Consider the following 18,659-nt stretch of genomic DNA (forward strand, 5'->3'; position numbering starts at 1 on the left):
GGGGGCCTGGGATTTGCAGTCCCACTGCTGATGACATACCACAGGAAAAAAAAAAATTAAGATTCCTTCACTCAGAAAAGAGTAGAAGAAGAGCTCAGCAGTTTAGGTATTTACTGCAACTCCCAGAGCTGTTCCCTGGATATTACATTAAATAGTACTTGGCACAGTCCAAAACTCAATCCTTCCCCATGGAGCTCCCAGAACAATCTAAATGTACAAAATTCTATTAATTTGCTGTTCTAAAGAAAGAGCAGTTACTTTTTTGTACCATGGTAACTTCTAGTATGAGCTGCAACCTGCAGCAACATGTAGGTTAGGACACAGTCTTGAGCACTGGAATTTTTCACTGCCACAAGACCAAGGAAGATGCCAAATGTGTCTTTTACATTTCCTCGGTAAATTCTTTACTCACAAGACATTTTGTAACTGAAAGAAGTGCACAACTTGTTCTTACACTGGCAGTATAGTCCTTCTCAGTCCTTGAAGGAAATGTTACACACACTTATCCCCAGGATGAGATTCCAAGTCAGGGATTACACACACAGAAGACATTTTAGACAACTTTTCATGTTTGCTATTTTCTACATGCTACTTCAGCAGGGAAATATAAAGATTATGTCTGTATAAGGCAGCTCCTTTTTCAACTTGCAGGTCATTCACTGGGAATTTTTCTCCCAAGATTCTGGCATGACCCCAGGCTCTGCAGAGGATGCCTCAGTACCTAAGCCAGGGTCTCTCATTTCAATTCAGAGGCAGCTCAAATTTTACACCTCACACAAATCTTAGGCATTTAGAACCCCTGACTATGAATCGCCTTGTATGTACATCTTTTGATAGTCTGATGTTTTCTAGCTGTACACCTGTGTGACAAGTGCAGTAGATAGGAAAAGCAGGCATACAGTCCAGGACTGAAGGTCAGGAATTGCAGAGAAGTCTTCATACTGCCAGACATACCACTTGGTAGCAAAAATATTTTATATTACAACCTCAATCAGAGTGCAAGAAGAACAGGTCTCAGAAGTCAACCTTTATCAGTGCTTCTGAAACTACTAATATTGAACCAGCAAGGAACAAGAAAAATCTAAAAGTACAACCATCCTAAGATTCCTAAGATAAAGTAATCTCTTTAAAAGTGCTTACTTTGCCTTTCAACATCAATGCCAATAAAGAAGCTATGTAGTAAGTAGCCAAAAACCCATTTGCATTAAATCCAATGACTACACTTCTCTACAACTTACAAATTAATTTTGAGGTGGGAGGAGTAAAAATGGGAAGACTTTGGCACAAATGAAGTAGAAAACTTTCATCAGAACAGTTGTTTCTCCCATAAAAGCTTATAGTAACTTCCATTTGCAATTCATATTAGTGTTGTCACATAGATCTCTTCTGCCAAGCATGGCACCATAGAAAATACTGTAATTTCTTTTCCCCTGTTCAGAAGAAGAAAAGTGGTGCCAATTTCTTATGCCTTGATTTTAAACCATATTTCCAATGGGGCAACTCTCACTATCACTACTAAGCTCCACTGCTTTTAAATGCTGAGATTCTAGTTTTCTCAGCACTTTCTTTCCTTCCTTTTATTAGCCTCAAGGGTAAGACAGCTCCCAAAAGCATCAAAGCCACAAAAATAAGAACATTTCTCTGTTGCACACAAGTGCCGTAGAAGGCTTGAGCACAGTGGCAAAGATCAATATGTATCTTTAACAAACTGCCTGGAAACTAGAGGCTTAGATCTCCAGCCTAATACAATCAATTAAAAAAAATAATAAATCTTACTGACTGGCTTTCTTTTGGACCTGGGATAGTAAACATAAAGGGTTTTCTTCAGAAGCTGAAGCAGAATGTGTTTGTGATCAACTGCCATCCAAATATAGATACCAAATATATATATATATATAAACTTCCACTGAAGTTTGTAATTTAAGTATAATTGACTTTCCAGTTATGTGTCTATCAACTGGAGCACATGTTACTTTGCCCACTTCAGCTTCAACAGCAATTTTGCCTTTGGCTTCAGCTTGAAGGAAGAATGGGTCCTGAAAATTTGCACTCTATGATAAAATTCAAGGGCTTAATCTCTGCTTTGATGCACACTGCCCACTTGAAATTTAATCTCATTAAGATCAAAATTTCCTTTCCTTTCAAGCCATCAAGTTCGGTTAGTGAAGTATCCTTGATCATAAGCCACTTCCATCACCTGAATGCTATTTGTTTTATTGCTCCAAATTTTTTACATTTATCATTGTCTACATATAAATGAATGCCGTGTCCTTACTACTTTTCTTTACATCCCACCATTGGAGCAGCCTGCAAATGCTAGCAGGGTCAGCTGAAGTCCAGCCATCCCATATCATGAAAGGAAACAGCAGAGCTTTGGCCAGCTTGTTTCCTACAGCCAGAAGGAGCAGGCAGCATTGCCACCCGGCTGCCAAGGAGCCCAACCTCACGCTGAGGGCAACCCTGGTAGCCAAGCACTGTCAGTCTGAACATACCCTCAGCCTCAGGGTATAACTGAGCCTACAGCTGAACTCCTTATCGGACCAGTTCCCAAGACACCAGGGTGAGAATTCTACATAGCTGTTTTTGCTAGCAAATGCCAACTAAACTTTTCCAACCTCCGCTGAGGCCTTTACTACTGAACAGCAACCAGAGTATGGTAGAATGTAAACAAAGGGATAAGACATATTTTTCTGCCCTGGTGCATGTGATCAGATTGCAAATATGATAAACAATTCTCTGCCAAGGAACACAAGTTAGAGACAACAAGTCATAGACTGAGAAAAGATTGGCAAGTTTTAGGAAAACAATTTTAATTAGATGGAAAACCAAAAAAATATGTACTAAGCACTGCTTTTACATTTTTTTTCTAACTTTAAACTGCACAAGCTGTACAATTAAATTAATATTTTAAAAGTAAAACCAAATTCACAGTTACGCAGTTTCCAGAATTCTCTGACACCTAATCTTGGGTATTTTAATAAAATACTACTTGTTCAGAAAATAAAGATTTGGAGACAAGAGCTTTCTCCTGCCTAATTATTCTGACTGAGATAAGGTACACAGATTTGTCCTGTTGAACCACTCATTCTGGTGAGAACTAGGAGCCAGTTTAGAAATAAAACAGAACTGTCTGGCTCCACATACTGGTAGCAAATACATCAACAAGAACTTTACTCCCCAGAGTCTGATCTGCTCAGATCTAAAGAGGCTAAGCTAAGACACACAATTAAAAGAAAGTGACCATGAACAGTTGCCTCTGTAAGCCCAAGTGTTTGTCAATAAAACAAATAAAGCTTCTGACAAAATGTAGTGCATACTCACCATGGAAACTGTCAGTTTTAGATCACTCAGACTGGGGAAAATATTTCCAGCCTCTAAGAAATTCTTCTGTACAGCAACTGTTAGCTAGATCATCTTAACAGAAAACTGCACTTATTAAGACTGGCAGAATCTGTCGCCTGGGTTATCAAAGCAAAAAGAGCCAAAACACTAATTTAGGAAGCTAAAATACTGCTCCTGTTTTGCTAACAACCACCCTAGTAATGAGGTGGTACTGAAAAGCATTTTAACATACTTACTGTCATTAAGATGCAATGATATTTCTAAGTAACACAGGAAAACTTCAGGTAAGGCAATCTAGGGAAACCTCTGACTACCAGAGGCCACCAAAAGCACCAGGCACATAAAACAGAGCTGTGACACAGACTTCAACATATTGCCACCACATGCAGAGTATCTGCAGGACCTTGCAAGAGCTTATGCTTTTGAGCTCCTGCCACCAGCATTTGCAGCCCCCAGCTACTGCTGCTCCCAGAGGCCCCACACCCTCAGCAGCTGAGCCACGGCAGCCTGGCTGTGCAAGAGGGCCAGCAAGAGCCCTGCAGCCTCCTCGGTGCCTCCCTGACTGCTGCACGCAAGGGAGCTGAAGGGTTTGCGTTTTTTGCTCCCAGCAGTTGCCGAGACTTCAGGGAAGACTTGACTTCTGCGTGAAGCAGTTCTTTATTCCCACGGAATTATAAACCTGACAAGAGCTTAGATGCAAGATACCCCTAATTGAACAAGCAGCTTTTTCCCCAGAAAACTTTCTCTTTGAAAAAAATCCTCCATTTTCATTAATTAAAAAGAAAAAAATCAACAAGAAATCAACCCAATTCATGGTTCAAAAGAGAAACCAGAGAGGAAAGGCACTTGAAACAATGGGGAAAAAGTCTGTTAAAACAAGACAACCAGGCCAGTCACCAAAAAGTCACCAGCAGCATGACCCTGTTGGCCAACCCTCCTTCTCTTGCAAAACACACCCCCTTGGCCAGCTGCCATTCATGAGCAGAAACACAGCAGCTCTCAGGCTGTCTGATGAGTGCGCAGATGCAACTGGTCACTCCCCCCTTGCCCAGCTTCCAGACTCACCGGGATGAGTGGTGGCCAGAGGAGAAGCAACCGCTCCCAGCAGTCACATGATGAGTCAAGCCGCAGGTGGATGCAAGGGAGAAGCCTCAGGAAACACAGTGGGTGTATGTGACCAACAACAGACAACATGAGCAGCTCTCTGTGTCAACACCTGAACGGCTGCAAGCAGAGAGGGCAATGTCTCTCCCATCCTGCCTACTCACAGCTTGCTGCTGAATTCCTGCAGCCTCAGTCCTCACTCCAGAAGCACCCATTATCACCTTCTCCAGGTGGCACCACCAGGTGAGCTCAATCAGCTCCACCACACCCACAGCAGGGGAGCCACAAGCCTCTCTGCACTGACCTTACAAAGTAACCGTCTCAAGAGGTCAAATGTGAGTAACATTTCCATTGGTAGCACCTGGATTAATGATCTAGCATATCTATGAGCTACTCTTTCCTCAAAAGCCTCTAGCTTTCAAGAAAAGCTTGAGTTGAGAGACGGAAGGAAGTTAGCAAGTCAGCTAACACTAGTGAAGAGAATGAAAAATCTTTAAAAAATAAAACATGTTCAGCTGCAAAAAAGCTCCCCTTCAATTTATGTTGAAAACAGCTTTAAAAAAAAAAAAAAAAAAAATCCGTTGCATAGCCCATCCTATTTGTCAGAAAGGAACTCAAAGATAGAGCTGCAAATTGTTCTCTTATGGTGGTATTCTCCCTTCAAGTTAAAGGGTCTCCAATATACAAAAGTCAAAGACAATCCACAAGCAAATACTCCTTGATCACAAAGTTAAATTTGTTCTAAGGTTCTTTGAAGGAGAATGGAGCATTTCACCTTAAGAGGTTATAAATCTCACCTTGTATCTTTTGTGATAAAAATGAACAACTTTACAAGCCACATAAGAGTTAAGCTAACATTATCTGTATCTGAAAGACTATCACTTTTCAAAGGACATTTTTAAAGAATGGGTCAATACCAGTATTTCTGAGCTTTGCTAAAACAGATCAACTCCCAGTAATACTCAGTTTAAAAGGGACAGCCTTTAACCCATACTGCTAGTACAAGATCACTATTAAACTCCTACCTGTAGCCTTAGTTTTACACATACATTTACATATACAAATTTACAGCACTGACACTTTAGTTTAGAAGGTTTTTAAATCTGCAATAAATCCACTAACTTCAAAAAATTTGTACTGTTCAGATTTAAGCAACAGAACACTATAGATATCCTGAACATAACTGAAGACAACTGTGTATGTTACTTGCACATGAAAACAGTAAATAGCTGAAGCTGCTACTTGTTATTTGTTAGACGTCAATAACTAACAACCATCAATAGCTTAGGGTCCCAACAGAGACCAAAGTGGACCCATATGCTTGTAAGCATCAGTACTCTGTTCTCCAGCTAAAGTGAGCATACTAGACATTTAGTGTTACTCTAACATTATATTACAGATCTACATACAATCAAAGCAAGAATTCTTCTGCCAGATTAAATGTCCCAGCACTGCTCCTAGATGCTGTCAGTGAGGTAGAATGGCCAAAGGTTGGACAACAGCTGGCCTTTTGTTAATTTGCTTCAGGAAAGCTAGTTCAGATCAGCTGGAACTCTGGGTATGACCTTCCAGGAGAAAATATTACCCATAAAAAAATCAAGTCATATGGAAAGTAATAAAGAAAAAAAAAATTATCTCCTAGTAAGGTTCTAGATCACAAAAAACCCAAGGCTCACTGACAGCTGTTCACTTTTATGTCAATCTAAAGAAATTCAATCACAGCTAAGTACACACCGACAACTTTCAGCTTACTGTTTTCAGCAGAGAATTCTAAAGTACTGAAGCCAGAGGCTCAGTGATTCTTGAAAGCAAGAGCCTTCTGACCTCAGCTACCTCACACTGCCTCCTTTTCATTACTAGGGATCTCACCAGAGTTAACTTCCTTAAATTCTAAACATTAACAAATATAAGTAGTGTTGTTCTATGCACACTTCCAGAAAGACTAGATGACTGCTCTTGTTTGCGGGGGGCCATTAAGATCCCCAGGCAAGAGGGACTACTAAAAAGGGAGCATCTTGTTTCCCATGATCAAGTAAGTCAAAATTTGGTTCCATGTTAAAATTAGAAAACAAAGCAATGTATTTTAATGACATTTATAATGTTTTGCAGCTTGAACTATTTTTTTTTCAAATCTATTAACATAAGCCATTTAGTTTGCATACTGTTCATGGAAGTCCACTCTCTGGCTCTCAAAGGATTGTTAAATAGGGAGCTAAACCTTCATTCATGCTTACCTCAGATGTAGCATTTAAAAAGAATTCCAGAGCCTTCTGCTTTTGTTGTTTCTTTTTAAAAAGCTCTTAAAAAAAAAAAAAAGAACACATATATACACACATAGACACACTGTAGTGAAAGCAAACAATTGAAAAAAAGTCACATTTTTATTCCATGCATCTATCTGGGAGGAAAAAAAGTTACACTAATTTTCACAGCAGGATTTATGTAGACTACCTTTTCTGTGTGTTCAGCCTCCCTGCAAAAAGAGTAGTTGCTCAACTAGGATGCATTTGTTTGAGACACCTTTTATGTGATGTGGTAGCTAGAAGGGAGAGCACTCAGCACTGTGTGATCATGAAGCCTTCCACTGATCTGAAATGGGAAGTGCTAAGGAAGCACGTAAGAGGGACAGAGAGTACTATCAGCATTAAAATAAATCAACACAGAATGGAGAAATGGACAGCCATTGATAACAAAATCCTCAAGCCCACAGGGTTTTTCCACTAGGAAAATATCCCAATTTCCTCTTGGCAAATAAATTCTACCTAAGAATCCTAAATTAGGGAAGGTTCTTCCTCAGGGCTTCAGGAATGGCATCCCTTTTGCAGATGTATGCAATACTTATGTAGATAAGATGCTGGACTACAGTCAACACTCATCTGCTTAAAACAGTTCCTACAATAAAAAACAACATGGGGAGAAAGTCTTACATCAATAATACCCCTAAATGTATTATTAAACACATTTAGATATCTATCCATTCAGGCTCTAAGTGCAAGTCCTTTGGGTCTTACAAAAGAGAAGCAAATGAGTTCTTTCACAAGCTGATGTTTTTTGCTAAATGAAAACATTTATTTCAGCACCATTGTTTTTTTCCCATCACCAGTACTACAGCTCTTCTCCTCTAACAAACAAACAAAGGTTTTAGCATGTTATACCCCACAATAAATAAACTAAGACTGCCTTAGAGACCACTATCAATATTCTATAAACGAAGCCTCACTACAGCATTTGATCCACTATGCATAAGTGAACTAAGATGACTGTTGAGATTTCAATTAAGGAAAATAAGCAAATATTTTGAGTTTTACCATTTCAATTTTAATACAATTAAAAAAAAAGTAAATGTTATGCATGGCGATGTTTATTAAACAATCACATTTCATTTAAGCATTAAAAAGCAGCAGTCTGGAAAAGCTGCCAGAAACAATGTTTGGCTTCAGAAAAGGCGATTATGAAATTACTTCCAACAAAATTCAAATACTCTCTTGTCTGTTGATTAGTTGAATGCTTTAGACTGGAAGGAACAAAAAGTGCAAATCAGCTGAATATTACTTTCAAAAGTAAAGTCTTAGTGTCCTACAAGCAGTTACTGAAAGGCCTCACTTCAATCTTCATGATAAAGGACAAAAATCTCCAATTTTTATACAATTATAATTTACGGTAACATTTCAAACAACATAACATTATTATCAAAACAAAATTAATTGCAGAATATAACTGCAGTATTCTGCCTACCATGAGCACCTTTTTTTCCTTTGTTTTTGGTTTGTTTTGGTTTTTTTTCTTTTAAATCTAATTTGCTTGACATGAGATGGCATGAGATACGTTCTCATGGCAAAACCGGAAACTTACACAGAACGATGCAGTTACAGCCACCTACAAGAACATGTTCCAGCTGAAGGTAATTTATAACTAAACATGCTCCTTTCACCAGACGAGCTCAGATTCATACTGTGGCACTTTGCTGAGACTTTCAGGAAAATTACTCTGTGTCACAGAGTATCTAAATGTTGACCTGCAGCTTAGCTGCTTGCAAAAAAGCTGCCCTTTTGCACATCATCTTTATTGGAGGAAATCAACAAAGATTAACAGGTAACATCTGACATACAGGCAAATTTTAAGCAACTAAAATTATTTTTTTTTCAATTCAATACAATGATTCAGTGGCAGCTTGAAAAAAATAAGAGTATCTTTCTGGCTCCTAAATCACTTCAGAATCACTTCATATACAGAGATTAGTGAAAAACATTGTGATTATCAACTTGTAAAGGCTCTAAGAATACACAAGCAAGTTTCAATTTGTTTTTGTAAAAATCTTTTTAAAAAGTGTGGAAACATGTTCTTATATGTGGGTACTGCTGCTTGAAAATGAGCAGTTGGTTGACATCCAGACAACTATTACAATTTTCCAAAAGCAAAGCAGCTTATAAGCGTAATAAACAAATGGTCATTTTGCTAAAATTTAGACCTAATTTAGTAATTTGCAGAATGACACTTTCAAACTGTGCAACACAAAATAATGTAGCCAACAGTAACATACAGGTACACCATTTAATATTTATTATATGCATTTTATATACAGTTATTTTTCAACAGCTGTACTTTTGCTATGTGGTACAATCTTAAAAATTTGCTGATTCATAGTTTGTAAAACAGAAACCTTACAAAACTCATCAAAACTCGCAAACTGATCAGAAAAGTTTTGTGGAAGACTAGAAAAAATACTTTATTGTATTAATCATGCATTACACAAACAAAATCTTTAGTTACACCATAAACTGAAGCACATCTGAAAATAAAATAAAAGCAGGGAATAACTAGTCAAAACACAGCAGATTTATGAATCTTGAATCAACTACTTTTGTACTCTATTTGAAACGCAAATAAAAATATTTTTCACTCCAAAAGTTCTGAAACAAGATTGGTTTTTGGAATCAACTCCACTCCAGGTACTCAACCAGAGGAAAAAGAAATTCTTGGTTTGCAACTTTAGAATTATCAAATGTCCCATTTTCTCATCTATTTTAGACTGTTCAAAGAGTGCCATAATAGATATACAGGGCCCTTTAACACACTACATAAAAGGATATAAAGACCAACAAAAAGTGAAATAAATAACAATAGGCCATTAGCAAGATGGGTAATCCTTGATAAATAAACTCGTAAATACAGTAAGATGTACAAAATATCACATAGTGATAGGATGCCAAGATTAATTTTTTTTTTAAGAGTTCATTTTGGGGGTATTAACCCCTCTGTGTTTCATCTGAACACATTTTACAGTCCTTTATTTATGAAGACAGTTATGCGATGATGATGAATTAGCATCCTTATGCAAGGACTTAGCTGAGCTGTATTAGGCAAAAGAAGGGAAGAGTGTGGTTACACGGCAGCGGGTCAGTGAGATCTCTGTGTTTTAGGGTTCTATAATGCAGAAAAACATTATCAATACAATCTTGAGCACTGTTGTGACAGGCTAAATATATAAAAAGACTTATAAAAACTAGAATTTTATCCAAACATTTTGTGCAACTAATGCTAAAATATTTTAAGTTAAATTTCCTTTTCTTTTAAAGCAAAATAAAAGTTTAAAAGGGGAATCTGTGGCATTCAACTGATAAACAGAAGATTACTAAGAGATGAAAAGAAAGCTACTCTTGGAGCTCACTTCCCCCCACAAGAGCACCACATTCCTAACCCTAAGGCAGCACACAGAGTCCAAAATAAAAGTCTTTTGTAAGATCAGACTCCACGTTTGCTTAAAGACACCTAAAGAACAGACGTACGCTCAGTTCATATCCAGTCAAGGCTACAAATACTGGTTTTCTTTTTTGTATTTCTCCCCACCCCCCAAATACAGTAATTACAGTTAAATGAATGAGCCTGACATTGTTCAAGATGTGGTGACTTTTCACCAACTTATACCTGCCCCACATAAGAGCCTTCACCCAGGCAGATCAGATGTAGTGTCTTATCGGTAACCTTATCATTGATGGCAGTGACGCATTCCCTCTTTTTTGTCCCAACAGACCTGCTGTTATGACGCAGGCTTGTTCTGCTGTGTCACACAAACACTTTGGCAAGCGCATCGGCTCCTGCACTGGCAATGTATGCTTTTGATGGATGAAATGCTACATCATAAATTGATTCATCCAGCTTTTTCCTATGAGCTGTTATTTCTTGCACACATGTCTTGCTGTCCAAGTTCCATAACCTAATGGAACAATCATGGCCTGTTTAGGAAAAAAAGTAAAAAGACAAAGTTAGAATTGTTAGGCACTTAAGTGCATCATGACTTTAGAGAGCATATAGAAGATTAAAAAACTCTTACTTCCAGACATTAAATAGATTCCATTAGGATCTACAGCTAGACTTGTAACAGCATCCAAGTGAGCAACCATAGAATGGATCATTTTACCTAAAAGCAAAACAAATAGTGAGTTTCCTCTGAAGTATTGTTTATTTTAAAAATAACGTTCCCATTAAAGGCAATATAGAATATCACAATTATTTTGATTCCAATAACATCCCAATGATACAATTCTACTAGAAATTATTACTTTTCAACTTCAGGCTCTGGTATAAGCATATGAGTAAATGGCACACAGCTCTCAAAAAGGCATTCCCATTATAAACACACTTTTTTATCCATCTGGCATTTTTACTGGTAGCAATGACAATGAAGACCAATCCTAAAATGATTGGCTGAGAACCTAAGTTTTCAGTGCCTTAAATGTCCTAATACCTGCCTAAGTTTGGACAAAGTGTTGATGAAGTGTTGCAAAAAGAGATTTTCATACCATAAGTCCATCTAACTTGGTCCCTGCTAGGAGGGAGGCTACTGGTGACAAGCCAGGGAAGAAAATAAATACAAGGCACCTATAAGTTATACTTGTCCAGAATACCCTCCAGCTTCTAATAATCAACTGTTCGGTTATGTCACAAACCTGACGTATTATCTCTGTATTCAGCTACTCTTAATGCATTTCTTTTTGGTGACCTCTATTCCCAGACTCTTTAACAACATTTTTAACATCTCATTGTTCTTTTCGGAAGGAGTTTCAAGATGTTTAACTGCACATCTTAAGAACAACCACCTCTTTCTGGTTTTAGTCTGTCACCTGTTGGGGATTATCAACTGAACAATGTACATGTATTGGAAAGGACAGAAAATAAATCCCTATAAGACCATGACTAACATGAATCTTTGCCCACTTGTCTGTCTTCCTGAAGAATCTCAGCTTATTTAGTTTTAAAGATTCTTCCTGAAGAAGCTAAAAGCTACTCAAGGTCTCTGATCATCTTTTTAACCATTTCCTGAAACATTTTCATTTGGCTATATTCCTTTTCAGATAAGGGACGCTGGTGTAACACACAGTACACCTGTGGATATACAAAAAATTAATACGAAGGTATTAACAATGATTGTTTGTCATTTATTCCTTTCCCTCCCCTAACACTAATTTTGCTGTTCTGACTGCTAAGTGCTGAACTGGTATATTCATACAACCTCTTCCTACAACTCCAAGGTTTTACTTTGAGTAAGAACAGTCAGCCCAGTGATAGTTATTTTATATTAAAAAGTTTGTTTTTCCTTACATGTGTAACTTCACATTTATTCACATGGAATTTAATTTGCCTGCTCTTAAACTCTATTAAGATCTTCAATTCTTCCTCCTTAGCTTTCAAATTTAATATCCCAAATTAATGTATGTCAGTAAACTGTCAACATATTGTCCCTTCTATAGATGATTCATATTATGCTAAACTTAAACTTAATTTTTTATTTCACAAAACGACCATTTACTTCTACCTTCTGTTTCCTGTCTTTGACTCAATTATTTGTTTGTGCAAGGTTTCTCTCTTTTTTTTCCTTCTTTTTTTGTTTCTTTACAGTAATAAGTTTTAATTTCAGGACAATCACTGCAACACATTTGATGACCACAGTTCAAACACATACACTTGTGGCAGGTGAGAAGGGAGAAAACATCTTAACTTTTTGCTTTTAAAAACAAAAAACCTTTATCCTTACCCGTTTTGTTGTCAAAAAATTTGATGTGTCTATCTTCATGTGCTGTAATAGTTACAGGAAGTGTGGGATGACTTACTACCTTGTTAATATGATTATTTGATTGTACACCTGAAAAACACAATAAAAAATTACTGGCCTTAAAGAAAGGATTAAAGTGATAATGAGAATATTTTGGCATTACACTTTAGCTTACTATAATAACTAATATTCTATAAATAACACTTCAGGCAGAATATCAGTCTCCTCAGAAATAAACAACAGTTCCTTGCTTTACAGGATGGGGTCAAGCCAGGTATACTCTAGCCAATGTACTGTAAGGTTAAAGCTGTACAAGCAGGCTGTACACATGAAAGATTCTTGAGAGAACTTGCAAACAAACCAAGCAAGTACTGCAGGACAGCACTAGCTGAGCAGAAACAAACTGTGGCATCTATAACATATTCAGCATACACCTCTTATACCTCCACATCAAAAAACATTTAGCTTGTGAAAAAAAAAAGAAAAAAGAATCCAAATAACTGAAGTCACCCTAATCTATTAGATTCTGTCATATACATTTATGTCTTATTTTAACTTAAATACACAATCATTTAGAATATTTTAGAAGCTTTTAGAATAATCTTTAAAAAATATTTTCTTATCTTGATATGCCAGCATTTTAAGGCTTGTTCCCTTCATTTCTGTGCTTCATTTTTGTTCATTCCATTTAAGATTCTCTCTTCAAACTAGGAAAGGTATTTCTCCAATTTGTGATGTTCTTGCTCACTGTCCATGTCAGTCTTTACATAAGCTACCTGGAACATAGCTTTTACACAGCTTTGCAACCTGTGTTGAAGTCTTTACATAAGGTACTTAATATTTTTAAGTACAATTACTAAGTAAACTGGACTGCCCGGAAGGAAGAAGCAAATTCTCCCCTCGCATTAGTTTTCTACATCTCATTTCAAAGAAAGGAATGACCAGAAACTGGAAGTTTTCCTCATGGAACACTATCATAGGCTCAAGAAAAGAAAGTTTCTCTATCAAGGGTTTATCAGATACATACAATTCTTAAAGAGCTATACAACTTCTAGCACCTTCATAGTGACAGATTTTCTAACATTAAAACTTCCACAGGAGACAGTATTTAATCACAACCTGTGCAGAATTCTACACTGAAGTAATATTTTGCTTATTTAACTTATTTATCTTAATATCCTCCATGTCAAGGTTATATAATGAAACTGTGTTTCAATATGCAATTGAGACAACAATCCTGAGAAACCTTAGCTTACAGAACAAAAAACTGTTGCTTTCACTGTTTCAAACTACTTTCAAATCCTCCTAATCCACAATATTTGCTATCATGCCTGTTCCAAGAATCTTTAACCATCTAACAAACTTTCCAATTGCATGACGCAGGAGAGGAGCAAAGCTTAATTAACCGTATCATAAAATTTGGACAGAAGAGGTTTACATACCAGATTCTATTTGTGATGAAAGCATTACCACTGACTGGGATGTTTCCAAATCATAGATGACTGTGCTGCCAGTGTTAAAAGATGCCACCATGTGAGCGGGGTCACAACCTATAAAGTCAACTGATGTAGGTATTCCATGCTCTAGAAAGAGGAAAAAACATCTTTTGAAAGAAACACTTTAAAATCTCAACCATTTAAACATTTAATTTCTTTTATACTCATACTTTAAAGAAGACATTACCTCCCTTCTTTACAATAATGCTACAGCACTAGGATTACTTTATTAAAAGATCCTTTCCCTTTAGTCCTGTTACCTAGTTTTGATAAATGGATATAAAGAAACTGGACATACCGCCAGTTGCCTCACAACAGACTTTTAGAACTACTGCAGAAAACTTACCTTTCTCTCCATTGTAAGTGCAAATACAGGATATTTTTTCTGGTGGGTTCCACAATCTAATAGTGCCATCTGCTGAACAAGATAGTAAGTGATTTTTTACACCGCTGTAAGCAAGACCCCAGACTGCATCTGTGTGAGCAACTAATGTGCCAGCTAGAACGTTTGGCTCTGGAAAAAAAAAAGTTCAGAAATAAAACCCGTTTAGTGAAGAAACACGAAATATTTCTTGTACCTCAATATAAATCAAATTCCACATTAAACTGTCCCCCCAGCCCTTTCTGTTTAAACTACAGTTAGAATTTTCCATGAAGTAATTTTGCAAAACCATTGCCAGCTTTCTGAAAAAAAAACACAACCAACTCCACCAAGTCAAACCAACCAAAAATCCCCACAACTATGTCCCTTTTTCCAGAATACACACTTGTTACCACCTCTACTCTGAGGCACTTGCATTTACACACAGAGGTCTTGACTCTGTCCTAGTCAAACTTAAATCAACCATGGAACTGCACCCTTAGAATTACACTAAACAAAATGCTGATCAGCAGCAATGGCAGGAGAATGATGTGTAGTTTCCCAAGCAGTTATCAGCTCTTTGATGTGAGAGACATCAGTTATGGGAACTGAGATGCAAATAAGAATCATAGGACATAGAATCTAAGTACACGTATCTTAGATTTATGAGAATTTCCTATCAGAAGAAACAAATAATAATTCTAAAATTTGGAATTTTGGTTCAAAGTAGTATGGCATGCTTCTTTAAAAATAACAATTATGATTAATTTTTTATTTACTGCTTACACCTCAGAAATTGTCAGTCTTCCTATTACAGTTCTACACAAAGTACCTCTATAAGGCAAGTCAGAATAAATAACTAGTGTTCACAACACACAGCAAGTTGAAAACACACAATTCAGTTGCCAAATAGAAGCTACCTTCACAAAAACTCCAGAAAACAGATTAGCATCAGGCATCTTAAAAAGGTACTTACCATAGGTATCATACGGATCCACATTAGGGCTAGGCATGTTCCACCACTGGATGGTTGCATCAATACCACCACTGAAACACTGTTCTCCATTGGAACTAATTGCCAGTGACAATACAGGTCCACTAATGGGGAAGTGAAAAAAGTTTATTGGTAATGTCTACAGGACAGGAGTGAAAACTCAGCTATTTTTTTTTTATAAAATAAAGTATTTAAAAAAAAATAATCAAACTCCAAAAAACCAATTCTGTTAAAACTTTTCCAAGTCTAAACAAGTGATACCAACCTGTACTAAAATATTCATAACAAATTAACTATCCACATTCAAAGAACACCATCTTATTTCTCTGTGCCAATTTAACAGCTAGCTGTGCTGAAAGAGGTGGTTGTTGCCACCCCCCCAACTATTTTTTCATTCTATTTTAGGGACTGCCAGCACCCTGTGCCGCACTAAACTGGTTCAGAAAAACGATCCTAGAAAGAGCCAAGGTTAGACTTTTACTGGTTTAAATTAATCCTGTTCACTGTGATACCAGACAATCACAAGCTGTAGCCCAAAGGAAGGAGCAGGCCTACTCCTCTGGACACACTACTAAGTAAATTTTAATCATATTGTATAACCATGTCTCCCAAAATCAGATGCCTGGCTCATTTGACAGGCCATGCTCAGGATACAAGGAATTCACTGTTTTTTAAGTGCAGATGAGCAAACCTACAAGTATATATTTGAGGATGGTGAAAAGGAAGACTATTGGTTGAATCCACCTATGTATTTGGCAAAGTGAAGAACAAAGCTGGGCTTAAAGGAAATGTTGCTCAAAGCCTGCCTCAGGGGAAAGCCAGTAAAATTACTTTGTTACCAGTCTCACTAAAATAACAGAGCGGAGATCAGTCCTGTATCAAAACTTCCCCAAACCTTACTTTTTGGTATTCAGTAGCAAACCCCCAATAATAGCCCAAATTTAGACAGATAAAGAGATCAGAAGAGGAATTAAATTGGTCAGTGACCCTCCATCACTCAAAAGAAAAGTATTTAAACAGGAGGACAAATTAGTCACTCAGTGCTAGGAAACACTGTTCCACACTTCAGCTAATAAATACAAAAGGAAGACATTATGTTCTACTAAGAGAGTGGCTTAAGGGAAGAACAAGGGTGATGATAGCATGTATAGATTTAATACAAACTACTAACTTTTTTTTAATTTGTTGAGGCCAGAACAGGAAGTGTTCTCCACTTCCACACTTATCAAAGAGCTCTCATGAAGCTTACCTGCTAACTGGGTTGGAGAATCAATCTTTAGTTATATAAGAAAAGTACACTCAAACTACTGTGACTGGCTACGGACTGCTCATTTTGGTCTTGCCTTCTTATTGGAAGGAAGCAGAATTCAAAATTAGCAACTGAAACTCAGGCAGTAATAACGTAGTTAATGTGAGTTCAAAAACCACTAGGAGTTTTACAAGTCCCAGTTCCACTTGCAACTTTTCCTGACATTGTTTAACTGAGGTTAGCTCACGGTCACCATCTGCCACAATCAAGTTCTTTTCTTGTTTCAGACTAGTTTGTGCCATCTGCATTCCCAAGATGTTGGGCTGGACTGCCATCAGACAGTATTTGTTACATTGCGTATCACAGACTGTGCAATTCATGACAGGGACTCAATATTTACCTGTTTTTAACAAGTATAACGGACCTTGTCTGTATGATGAAAAATAGAATACATTTGTGGCTTTTAAACCAAAGTGTCTTATGAGTCCGTGATATAATGACATTTATCAAGCATGAATTATATCATACACTTACATGTGGGCCCTAAATGTGTAGATGGGTTCTACATCTAAAGAGGCACTCCTGAAAGAGAAAGGAAGAGTTAGCACAGTATATGAAGTCTCTACTGAAACACTCTGAAAACATTTAAGAACTTAATTGATTTCCAAGTCATTTAAAACACAACTGATGTTTTATGAAACCCATATACTTGCTTTTTGGCAGGAACCGTTTTCTGCAAATTCCAAAGTTTTAGAGTATGATCCTCAGAGGCTGTAACCAGCACAGGCTCTACAGGATGAAAAGCTAATGCCCGCACTCCATCAAAATGACTACGTAGCGTATACTTAGGGTTCCATGTCTTTCGGAAGGCATCTTTATTAGCTGGCAGCTTAAAAAAGAAAAGGAGAAGAGTAATTTTATCTTGGATTTTAAAATGTGTGTAATATATATCTCCCTGCATTTTAGGAAAACATGCTGTTTTTTGGTTCAACCAATACATGTTCGATCTTCAGTTTCATTTATCTATTATCTGTCTATATGGATCTATAACTCTCTGCATGCAAAGTAGCCAGAAAATTTTTCTATTGCAATAGTTTTCTTTTGTCCCAGAATGGAATAGAGTAAATGCCGAATACACAGACAAAAAGCCTTTTCAAAAATCTTTTTTTTTTTTTTAAATCCTTTTGTGCAATGATACTTTAATTCATCTTCCCTGAAGAAAGATAATGATTTCATTGCTTATTACATTGCCTGCACCCAAGGAAGCAATTACAGCTGTCAAAAGCTTAGTTAAACACAATAAAAACGAGCTTCAGGTTTCTAGTGAGTGACTTTCCTCACATGAGTAACTTGATTGAGAATAACAGGAAACATATGTAACATTCTTCATTATTTCAGCACATGAAGGTTTGTACAGAGAAATAGGTAATATAAATTTCAACACACTGGCCATTATGATTACACAAGATTTAGTTAGACATAAAGCAAAATCCTGAGAAAGTTAACATGCAAAGAGCTGAAGCTAAACTATATTATCTAATTTCCCAGAAGTGTTACGTAGTTTGAAATGAAGCACACAACCTGAAGACCAACTTTAAAGTGAACAGAATGATATATTATACAAATTTAGAAACTACTCCAAATATTTTTAAAGCCCTTTCATTTATTTTTATACCAGTAATAGAAGGATGGATAATTAACATTTTAATTTGCTATTCAGGAAATAGAACTATGTAACAGAACACCCTGCAATAAAGGAGAAATGTTAAGTATTAGCTCTTACCTCATTACAGCAATTAATACTCCTAACAGAAATACTGAAGGCCAACTATGATTAAACTAAAATATATAAGTATTTTCTGACTCTATAAACTTCGAAGATTCTAAAATTTTAATAAAATGCCTCATAATTATTTCAGAACAAACACCATATATCCAAATTGAAAAGTCAGAGAAACAAAACAGAGATGTACCTCAGGAACAACAATAAAAAGTCCTAAACAACCACAACCCAAACCCACAAGGCACTTTAAGTACAATACAGTATGCAAGACTTACCTGAA

The 18,659-nt window shown here is 36.8% G+C and overlaps 1 protein-coding gene across 4 annotated transcripts in view; it reads right to left on the minus strand.

Moving 5' to 3' along the window:
• Positions 1 to 8,983: 8,983 nt before the first annotated feature.
• Positions 8,984 to 18,659, minus strand: part of STRN3 (striatin 3) — a 54,504-nt gene continuing 44,828 nt past the window's right edge. For 3 of the 4 annotated variants that reach the window (XM_051622371.1, XM_051622370.1, XM_051622367.1), the window contains 8 exons: positions 17,310 to 17,485; positions 17,131 to 17,178; positions 15,330 to 15,451; positions 14,339 to 14,506; positions 13,939 to 14,079; positions 12,479 to 12,586; positions 10,778 to 10,864; positions 8,984 to 10,679 (listed from right to left, as the gene is read on the minus strand). In XM_051622371.1, the coding sequence (XP_051478331.1) occupies positions 10,510 to 10,679; positions 10,778 to 10,864; positions 12,479 to 12,586; positions 13,939 to 14,079; positions 14,339 to 14,506; positions 15,330 to 15,451; positions 17,131 to 17,178; positions 17,310 to 17,485 (1,020 nt within the window). In that variant the 3' untranslated portion in view covers positions 8,984 to 10,509. The remainder of the gene's footprint in view (positions 10,680 to 10,777; positions 10,865 to 12,478; positions 12,587 to 13,938; positions 14,080 to 14,338; positions 14,507 to 15,329; positions 15,452 to 17,130; positions 17,179 to 17,309; positions 17,486 to 18,659) is intronic. The other variant, XM_051622369.1, reaches the window with a different exon arrangement.

Source organism: Apus apus, chromosome 5 (genome assembly GCF_020740795.1).
Source record: "Apus apus isolate bApuApu2 chromosome 5, bApuApu2.pri.cur, whole genome shotgun sequence".
Taxonomy (NCBI): domain Eukaryota; kingdom Metazoa; phylum Chordata; class Aves; order Apodiformes; family Apodidae; genus Apus; species Apus apus.